At 42.3% G+C, this 11,392-nt stretch overlaps 1 protein-coding gene across 1 annotated transcript in view; it reads right to left on the bottom strand.

Annotated features, from left to right (window-relative positions):
- FRAS1 (Fraser extracellular matrix complex subunit 1) overlaps positions 1-11,392 on the bottom strand; it is a 535,710-nt gene that overhangs the window by 225,059 nt on the left and 299,259 nt on the right. Inside the window, exon 19 of the mRNA XM_010845896.1 lies at positions 1,128-1,268. Coding sequence (XP_010844198.1) covers positions 1,128-1,268 — 141 coding nt within the window. The remainder of the gene's footprint in view (positions 1-1,127; positions 1,269-11,392) is intronic.

Genomic DNA, 11,392 nt, shown 5'->3' with positions numbered 1-11,392 from the left:
ATGTACAGACAATATCCTTTCAGTTTAGGGAAGCAACAGAAAGTAGAAGAAACAGATTCAACCTGTAGCCAGATTTTTTTATTCTTCCCTATAAAAGTACCTTTCATCTGCTGGTCTCAGGCAGGCAGAAGCATGGGCAGAGAAGAGTTACAGATACTCAGACTTTCTACCCCCAAACAATTTTCCACAGACGAAACCAACTGGGCAAGGGTGAGGGCACAGTAGGAAAGACCACAGTTTTCAAGGACAACCCCAGGGACAGGGAAACCAAGAATTCTCCCCACTGAGCTTAATTGAGTGTTTCAAGTGAAACAACCCATCAGGGACCTACAGAGATTAAAAAGCTACTTGTAGAAGAAAATTCCAGGAAAATAATATTGATCTTCAATCATCTAAGTTTGTATTCACATTAAATTTCCTCTTTGGAGTTGAGGCTTGATGAATCTGACAAGTTTTCATTTATTTCAAAAATATTTTACACATTTACTACGTGTTTTCCAATGCCAGAACCAAAAATCAAACAATTTTATAATGATGGGCTTTTTCCCTATCAGTCGGCCTCAGCAGTCTATTTTTAGAAATAAAACCATAATCATGATAGAATGTGTTTGTCTTTTCTTTTTTTCTCTAGCGACAAGAAAACACAGAGCTACAATAAGGTGCTTAAATTTTAGTATTTTGTCGATTCCAATAAAACCCTTCACTAATCTGAACTTGTAATTCTTAAAATCTCTGTCACTGAAATATACAGGTGCTCTTAAAAACATATTGGGCTGATGTGTCAAGGAAGGAAATAAATACCCTTTCCCTTTTTGCTCTATTAGGCTGCAGCTGGGGGAAGAGGGGCTGAGGACTGCAGAGGTGAGGCCAAGGCCTGCTCTTGCACAAATGCATGAGAGCCTGCAGCAGTTCATCTCCTTGATGGCCCCCATCACCCCTCACTATATGCGGAGGGTCAAGTTGATTCTCATTTTTCACGTCATCCATATTTCCTATTGGATGAACAGAATTTCACGTGTTTTCCTCACTCAGAAGGACTCACAGCCCAAGTCTAGTGCCTTGGTATGACACGGTTGCTAATTTCAGAGCCAGGTTGTATGAAGACAACATATGGGTTACACACTCACCTGTACAACTGCCTTCCTGGTTGAAGTACCCATCTGGGCACTGGGAGAGGCACTCCCCATCCAACAGCATGTGGGAAGGCCAACAGGCTGTGCAGTTGTGTGGGCTCATCCCTGCACACGCAGAACAGGATGGGTGGCAAGCTGGAAGGGAGAAAAGGCAGAGGAGATAATCAGGAGAGCCGCCATCTGACAAGGACAGTAGCTCTGCCTTCCCCATTCACTTTCCTGTAATATTCCATTGGGTATAAGTTCTACACATTCACTTAACTTTCCCAAGGACAGAGCAGACATCTCACATACTTCTTTCAGGCTGTATCCTACAAAGCAGGCATCTGTGGAACCCAGATTAAAGTGTTAGTCATTCAGTCGTGTCCGACTCTGTGCTACCCCATGGACTGTAGCCTGCCAGGCTCCTCTGTCCATGGAATTCTCCAGGCAAGAATACTGGAGTGGGTTGCCATTCCCTTCTACAAGGGATCTTCCTGACTCAGGGATTGAACCTTGGTCTATATTGTAAGCAGATTCTTTACCAACTGAGCCATCAGGGAACCCAGATTAAGAAAGGGATAAGTGACACAAAAAACAGAAATAACCATTTGCAGAATCATTCATTTCTTTATTCCCATGTTCCCAGTCTCAGAGGATGTCAGATAAAGAACAGAAAGCCTTAAAAAAGGTCTCCTTCCAGGACACCTCCTGTACCATCACTGGGCTGCTGATTAGCCTGCTCAAATTAAAGAGGAAGGTGATGGAGGCCTTACTGATTGATTAAACAAAGGTTTCTATGGAGCCCACGCTCTGACAGAGACTGGACACACACAGGTAAGAAGGACTGTCCAACATTTCGAACTGCTCAAAGTAACTGCATCAACAGACACACAAGCAAATAACTGAAATAAAACAAATGGAAAATGGAGTATAACAGAGAGAATAAGAGCATCATATCACAATTCTCTGTGACCTTGACTAAGTTATGCAATTTCTCAAGGCTCCTACTTCCTCATGTATAAAAATGAGAATATAAACAATATATACCACACAGAATGTTGTGGACACCATGTGGATTATTTACTATGCCTCACTCATTTCTTCCCACAGAAACCACAATATCAGCTTTTGCCCACCTTTTGCCCTCACTCCTTCTGCCTCCTGCCCCACCCTGGTGCTTCCCTCTGTGGCCCCTGCATGATGTGACATGCCCTTCCTCTTGGGAACTGTGAGTAAGGGTTCTTTCCCAAGACAATCATCTCCTGATATGCTGGCCTCATCATATCTGAATAATAATAAAGCCCACAATTTGAAACAGCCAGTCAATCACTCTCAATCACTCATTCATCTTTTGTTATTGAGCCACAAGTAGGTCGAGGTGTTGGGGAAACAGAGGTAAGTAAGACAATGGGTAGGAGGACCCAGGCATTTCAGGGACAAGATCCACTGACTGCAGGGACACGACCCTCAGTCTCCTCTTTGCCTCCTCTGCCCCCTCAGTCAAACCTCCTGAAGACTCAAGAGATCAGCAGCTTGGAAGAAGCATATGGGATTTTCTACAACTGAGGTCTCCATTTCCACCAATCCCCAATAAAAATGTAAATTTCAATCCTTGATGTACAGATTGGGCTGCTGCAAGGTAGGATGTTCTTGTCCAGCAGAACTAGTTTGTAGGAGTATTAAACTCATGATATATGGCTGGTAGATGACTGCTGTCCTAAACCTTCTGGTGTTCCTCCCTAGTATCTCATCCCTAACTGAGCACCTAAAGGTTTAACACCTGTACCTGAGCTAAGGCCATACCCATTTGGATTGGGCAGTACACCCAACTTTGCATGCATGCATGCTAAGTCATTTCAGTCCTATCAAACTCTGCAACCCAATGGACAGTAGCCCATCAGCTTCCTCTGTTCATGAGATTCTCCAGGCAAGAATACTGGAGTGGGTTGCCATGCCTTCTTCCAGGGGATCTTCCCAACCCAGGGATTGAACCATCATCTCTTATATCTCCTGCATTGGCAGGCGGGTTTTTTTTTTTTTATGACTGAGCCCCCTATGAAGCCCCACACCCTACCTTGTGTGTGCTGTGTATATTTGCTCAGTAATGTCTGACTCTTCGCGAGCCCAGACACTCTGTAGCCCACCAGACTCCTATGTCCATGGGGATTCTCCAGGAAAGAATACTGGAGTGGGTTACCATGCCCTCTTCCAGGGGATCTTCCCAACCTAGGGATCGAACCCAGGTCTCCTACATTGCAAGTGGATTCTTTACTGTCTGAGCCTCCAGGGAAGCCCACACCTTACTTATTGGTTGATAAATATTTTGATTATTATCCCTAGCTGCACTGCAGAGCTTTATATCTATTCAACAGTATTTATTGCTCTATGAAAAACAGAGCCAGAGCTCCAAGTTTTAAAATTATTTCCTTTTTTTTTTAGATTGCCTTGTTAACTACTCTAATAGCACAAGTCACAGTAATTTTTCCCAAGTATTTTCAGAATCACTGACAAAATATTTCCTCTTTAAAAAACAAAATAGAACAAGTAAGCAAATATGGCTATAAAAGAGAGGTACGTATCAGCTCATTATTTAAGACATGTTTAGCACAAATGAAATGACATGTGATAGAAAGTCAGGTGGCAGTATTTCAAAAACAACTAACTTGTGTTGTCAACACAAAGCCCTCTAGGATAATTGGGGAAGCAACAAACTTCTACATACCTAAAATTGTCTATGATAATACCATTATGTTCATATCAGACCTTACAAGATTGCAAATATCCCCAGCTCCTTCTGTTCTTCCTCCTTAATAAATAGGAAATCAAAGCATATCATTGTTGAATTGAAAACTGGGAGGAGATGAATTAACGCATTATGAGCAGACAACTTATTTCATTTGGTCACAAAATCAATGAGATAAACTGGCTCGATGTGAATAAAGATTGTTACTGAATTATGTAGAACAAGAAAGTAACCATAAAGAAGGCTGAGCACCAAACAATTGATATTTTTGAACTGTGGTGCAGAAGAAGACTCCTGAGAGTCCCTTAGGTAGCAAGGAGATCCAACCAGTCCATCCTAAAGGAAATCAGTCCTGAATATTTATTGGAAGGACTGATGCTGAAGCTGAAGCTCCAATACTTTGGCCACCTGATGTGAAGAACTGACTCGTTAGAAATGACCCTGATGCTGGGAAAGATTGAGGGCAGCAGGAGAAGGGGACGACAAAGCATGAGATGGTTGGATGGTGTCACCTACTCAACTGACGTGAGTTTGAGCAAACTTTGGGAGGTGGTGAAGGACAGGGAAGCCTGGTGTGCTTCAATCCATGGGGTCACGCAGAGTCAGACACAACTTAGTGACTGAACAACAATAACAAAAATAGCAATGAAGACAAATTAGTTGATGGGCTAAGAATTTCAGGAGAAAATCCTTTGGCTCCCACTTGATTTTGGAAATAAGCCCCACTGGACATCCCCATGGCAGACTTCAGAACTGCCTTCACTGGAAATGTTTAAGAACCAAATAGATAATGACCAAGTGAGTCATCCTGTGCCACTGAGGGAAAATGATACGCTGGATGACCATCCTTTCCAAGTCTTTGGTCCTCTGTAATACTATTTTTCTGTAACTATAGGCATCTGTGTCTTTAAAACAAGCTCATGAAACTTCAATTCTGTGCTGCTTTTGGAAATGTCTACACTCTTTCAGTGACTTTTATGAGGGTCTATCATTTAATGGAAGATGACTCCGTAGCAGAAGTTCCAGTTTGAAGTCTAAGATCCTTCAAGGAAGACTAACTCCATTACAGGGCATATATGGAAGAGATTTGAGAGTAAGTTCTGTGAGTAATTTCCCCACTACATTTTTTAGAGAGTGGTTTTCCAGTTGATGGCTGAGTATATTTCTGAAAAAGCATAATGGAGCTGCTTAAGCACTAAAAGTTTTGGCATCAAAACTGTCCTCAGATGGTTGTAAATTCCAGTCAACTTGACGCCAATAAAAGTTTTACCTAAAACAATGAAAACATACCAATTTTTTATTCATTCTATATTCTGTTCAAATTTCAGACAAAGGACACTACTATTTCTTTTTTCCTTTTAAATAATATATGAAGTGGGCAGCATAAAATGTTTTCATATCATATAAAATTTCCTGGCTTTTCATGTCAAAACAATTTTTGAGGTGGATGTCTCTTGAATTATGATATAAATATCAAAATCCTCAAGGATATGCAGAAGGAACACTGTGATGAGGGATGAAAGTTGAAATGAGGGAAGTCAAATAAAATTACTCTTCCCCTCTTCCTCATTCTTCTTTTCCTTCTTTCTTTCTGTTTTCTTTTGAAAGAACAAAAGGCATATTGCTATTTATTTACTTCATTTTCATGAATGGTTTACTTCACTTAGCATAATGTCGTTAAGGTTCATCAACATGGGAACATGTGTCAGAATTTTCTTCCTTTTTCAGGCTGAATAATATTTCATTGTATGTATGCATATTTACCACATTTTGGTAATCCATTCATTCATCCATGCACACTGAATTGCTCCCACTCTTAAGCTAGTGTGAATTATGCTGTTATGAAAAGGGGTACTACAAATACCTCTTTGAGATCCCACTTTCAATTATTTTGGGCATACACCCAGAAGTGGAATTGCTGGATCAGATGGTAAAACGTGATTTACCCTACCTCCCCAACCCCCTGGGAATCCTTTAAGAGTAAAATGTACATCTTATCCATCTCTGTGATTCACACAATACCTGTCATAATCCCTGTCCCTGGCTTGTCACAAGTTCTCAGGAAATAAGTTTCTGCTGACTGAATGGAAGGGCAACTAGGAAGATGAGTGGGTGGGGTAGATGGATGGAAATGCTGGCAGCACACTGCTAGGTCTCCCTTCTCTTTGATCTTTTCTTTTCAGCCTCAGGCTGGTGAGTCCCAAATTTATGTGCACAGCTCTGACTTTAACCCTGAACTCTAATCACATAAATCTAACTGTCTAGGGAATGTCTCTACTTGGTGTTCCATTGCTACCACATATTCTTCATTATCCATTATCCATTAAGTATCCAAGCTTAACCCTTACCTGCTGCTGCTGCTGCTGCTAAGTCACTTCAGTCGTGTCCGACTCTGTGCGATCCCAGAGACGGCAGCCCACCAGGCTCCCCCATCCCAGGGATTCTCCAGGCAAGAACACTGGAGTGGGTTGCCATTTCCTTCTCCAATGCATGAAAGTGAAAAGTGAAAAGTGACAGTGAAGTTGCTCAGTCGTGTCTGACTCTTATCGACCCTATGGACTGCAGCCTACCAGGCTCCTCTGTCCATGGGATTTTCCAGGCAGGAGTACTGGAGTGGGTTGCCATTGCCTTCTCTGAACCCTTACCTACTTAATGACTTAATGTAAATGATCACATCACATTCATTCCATCCAAACTGTACTCATGACCCGCCCACATCCTAACCGCCTACCTGGTCTTTTTCGTACAGTAGCCCCCCTTCATCGGACTAACTAACTAACTTCATCATGAACTAACTTATGTGACTGGACATGAAAAAACATGTTCACATCTTTGGCAGGTTGCAACTTGAATTTTGATGGTTCATTTGTAGGGGACTTCCTATATTTCCTGGCTTGCCTTTACTTTACTTTACACTCACAAAGATACTCACGATGAGAAAGCTGGACTTCTACTTTTCCTCTCTATAATGCAGATGCGATACGTTGATTTCTATGTCTTAAATCTGCATCAAATCTATCCCAGTTTAATCATCCCTGCGACCCTTAATGTAGACCTTCAGTGTCACTCCTGATATGGATCGGTGTGGCAGCTTCCTAACTAGCCCCACTTAGTGTCTCCCCATTTATCTGCCATACTACTACCAGGGAGGTCCCTATAAAATGACATTGACCAAACTATTTCCCTACTTAAAATCTTTTCATGGTTCTCAAAAACCAACAGTGTCAACTCTTAAACACTGCACACACAGCCCTTCATGACATGACCCAACCCCACGTCTCCAGTATCAATCCCTACAATCCACCATTCGGACTTCACCCTGCAGGAAAACCAAATGCACAGTCCTTCTCCAAACACACCATGCCTTTACACTTGCTGTTTCCCGGGCAAAGAATGTCCTTTCTTACCTTCTTCCCTAATAAATTCCCATTAATCCTCAATAGCCTAATGATGGAGTTTTCCCTCTGCAAAATTTTCATCATCTCCTCTCCCCTCAGGAGCCAGTCTCTTATGTTGTGTTCTTTATATATCTTTTGCCGATTGCCACTACAACATGCATCCCGTTTTTTTAGTTACTTGTTCTGTGTCAGTCTCCCCTAGTTGATCACTCTTTCCTTTAGGCATGGTCTATATTTTTTTCATCTTTCTATCCCCAAAACCTAGCACATCCCTGCTATAAAAGCAAGAAGGAGAAAGAGAAGAAGACCGAACATCTCCAAAAGGCACGCATTTGTACAGCTTATGTCAGCACTCTAGGGACTACATTAAAGTGTTGCTTAATATAAATGCCACGTATTTTATTCAATTAATTCCAGGGAATCCCAGCTTCATAAATAGCAACACACTCTTAAGCAGAACAGGCTGACTCCTGTGCATTTATTTCTTTAATTAAAGCTCTGTGCCTTAAGGCTTTTGGTGAATCTTAGGAACAACTAAATAGATAAAATACCACAATATGCTTTACTCCTTCTCATTCATCTAAAGCAAGTTATTTAATTAACCAAAATAATCAGTGAATTTCTCATTTAAAAAAGAAATTGGCACTCTGTAGGAGGCTCCTGAATTCACTCCTTTTGGCGGTCATGCTAATCTACGGTTACACATGGGCCAATTCCCTCTGAAAGAAGTCTGGAAACTAGCTGAGCGCCTCCTACACATTAAACGAATGAGAAAAAAAAAAAAAAAGGTAGGTATGCCGAGACACACTCCTGCCATAAATCCTACCCCTGGGACAGCAGCATATTGATACAATAAACAAGGGGGAACTCACAGACACCCAGCTTCTCCTTGAGGATTGAAGGGCTTGAACCTAACATCTACTACCCAACTTTAAGACCTCCACCTGAGAAATGGTCCTCCAACCTCTAGCTCCAAAAGCCAACGGGGCTTGAATCCAGAAGACCTGTGAGATCAGAGCATCCAAATAGACAGTTCTTCACAGGCTCGCTAGGAGTCATGGTACTTGTTCCCCCAGGGCTCCGTGTGAAGGCACCCATCAGAAATGTCCATCTCCTAGTCTTTTCCGGAAAGAGACACATGTCTATACATGTCAGGCTGCAGCCTGAGGGTCAGGCTTCTACTTTAATCCCCATATAGAGGCTGACTGCCCGCCATCCTCTCCAGAGACCTGGGAGGCGGGAGGACAGCGTGTTCATGTTCACCCTCCGCCCAGCTCCAGGTCACTCGTGTCTCCCTGGAAAGAACCTGTGTGCAGGTCTAGGGCCCTGGTTTTTTGACTACGGCCCAGAGAACATGGGCACTGGTGGCCTGACTCTGATGATCAGCAGGGCTCGAGTTCGTGGGCTCTGTGGAACTGTAGCAAACAGAGGGATAGTTGTTAACCAGTGACTCTACCCCGCTCCGCTCCCCCTGCCCAGAAACAATCACCTCCGAGACAGTCTCTGAAAGAGATCCACTTGGACATATTAGAAGTTGCTGAAAGAGGGTTTGGCTCCAATCTCCCAGCATTCAGATGCTGACTAAGGTCCTTTGCATTAGGACAGAGACAGGGCAGGGCACACTCTCCACTGCTGGATGCCACTGAGAACACAGAGAGTAGCTTGGACAGTCACCGAAGTTTGAGAGACAACGGAGGACTAGATCTGGACTGAAGGATACGGTTCAGACAACAGACTGTGCATCCTAGGGGGTGGGGAGGGGTGTGAGGAGGGGAAACAAGGGAAGGTGGTCAAAAGGTACAGACTTCAGTTATAAGATAAACAAGTTCTGGGGAATCCAATGAACAGTGCGGCGCTAGAGTTAACAATTCCTCTGCCTGTGCGTGCTCACTCGTGTCTGACTCTTTGATGAACTGAGCAAAAATACTGGAGTGGGTTGCCATTTCCTCCTCCAGGGGATCTTCCCGACCCAGGGATTGAAACCACGTTTCCTTCGGCTCCCGCATGGGCAGGCAGATTCTTTACCACTGAACCACCTGGGAAGCCCTATAGTTAACAATACTATATGTATATTTGAAAGCTACTAAGACAGTAAATTATAGTTTTCATCACAGGAAAAAAAATTACAACTCTGTGAGGTGAAGGATGTCAAACTAAACTTATTGTGGTGATCACTTGGCAACATAAATATATATTACATTACGATGTTGTACACCTTAATTGAATACAATGTTATATGTCACCACATTTCAATAAAACTGGAAAATAATTGATCCTGAATCTGTATTGATTTTGTGCAGTTTTGCCCCACTCAGGTGTAAGTTCTGCCTAAGGAGGCAATGCTGTCTCCAAGACTGACAAAGGAGGCTTGGAAAAGTTTAGTTACTAAAATTTCCCAGACGTCTCCCTGACCAAAGCTCTATGATAATTCTACTTCTAATGAATGATGGGGGATGGGAGGGGGCACTGGGATGTTTGTTATGTCTGTATTCTTTTTTGAAGAACAGTGTTTCTACAGACATTATACATGAGAAGATATATAGGTAAAACTTGTTATTGCACTATGGAGTTCATTGTTAAAATAGAACTAGTAATTTCCTCAAAATTATATTATCTTAAGCCCTCTCACTAAACTGCATATAAATTTTTTTTAAAAATCCATGCTTAATTTGCCACAGAAAGTGAAAGTCACTCAGTTGTGTCTGACTCTTTGCGACTCTATGAACTATACAGTCCATGGAATTCTCCAGGCCAGAATACTGGAGTGGGTAGCCTTTCCCTTCTCCAGGGGATCTCCCCAACCCAGGTCTCCTTCAGTGCAGGCAGATTCTTTACCAGCTGAGCCACAAGGGAAGCCCAATTTGCCACAGAATTGGGCCAATTACGTGGCTGAGTTAATTATCCCAACCAAGTTCATACCCCATTGCTCCACCACAACCAAGTCGCTGATTTTGTGATTGGATGGGATCATTAAGAGAGGTGGCCTGGCCTGAAATTAAATTGTAAAGCTCTAGGATGAAAAGAAGGACAAGGGATCTAGGCTTGGAAAGAAGTAAATATTCCTTAGGTAACCATGTCCTCCATTAGAGCCCAGGATCTTCCCAATGCTAAATTATTCTTCAGTTGGTTCCTTCTAAGTCTCAGTTTCTTCATCTATAAAATGGGAGTAAATATACATTCACAGGATTTCCAATCAAATTCTTGGTTGTAAGGAATTTCATAAACTATAAAGTCATACATGTATGTGTGTATGTAAATAACTGTAGGAATCTATGTCAAAAGATTAAAAGAGGTTATCTGAGAATAGAAGGGTTACAGGTAGAAATCATAGATAAAATAAAGGACATCTAGTTAAACTTGAACTTCAGATAAACAATGAAAAATATTTTAGAATATCTCAGGTAATATATGGACATCCTAAACATTTCATTCTTTATATGCTAAATATTTTTATATCTCAAGAAAATTATAGATACCAAGGGAACATTTCATGCAGAGATGGGCTCAATAAAGGACAGAAATGGTATGGATCTAACAGAAGAAGAAGATATTAAGAAAAGGTGGCAAGAATACACAGAAGAACTGTACAAAAAAGAGCTTCATGACCAAGATAATCGTGATGGTGTGATCACTGACCTAGAGCCAGACATCCTGGCATGTGAAGTCAAGTGGGCCTTAGGAAGCATCACTACAAACAAACTAGTGGAGGTGATGGAATTCCAGTTGAGCTATTTCAAATTCTGAAAGATGATGCTGTGAAAGTGCTGCACTCAATATGCCAGCAAATTTGGAAAACTCAGCAGTGGTCACAGGACTGGAAAAGGTCAGTTTTCATTCCAATCCCAAAGAAAGGCAATGCCAAAGAATGCTCAAACTACCACACAATTGCACTCATCTCACATACAATGGCACCCCACTCCAGTACTCTTGCCTGGAAAATCCCATGGACGGAGGAGCCTGGTAGGCTGCCATCCATGGGGTCGATAAGAGTCGGACACAACTGAGCAACTTCACTTTCACTTTTCACTTTCATGCATTGGAGAAGGAAATGGCAACCCACTCCAGTGTTCTTGCCTGGACAATCCCAGGGAAGGGGGAGCCTGGTGGGCTGCCGTCTATGGGGTCCCCCAGAGTTG

Source organism: Bison bison, unplaced genomic scaffold (assembly GCF_000754665.1).
Source record: "Bison bison bison isolate TAMUID 2011002044 unplaced genomic scaffold, Bison_UMD1.0 scf7180017864228, whole genome shotgun sequence".
Classification (NCBI taxonomy): Eukaryota; Metazoa; Chordata; class Mammalia; order Artiodactyla; family Bovidae; genus Bison; species Bison bison.
Note: the sequence above shows the minus strand (reverse complement) of the source record. Positions and strands in the feature narration are given on the sequence as shown.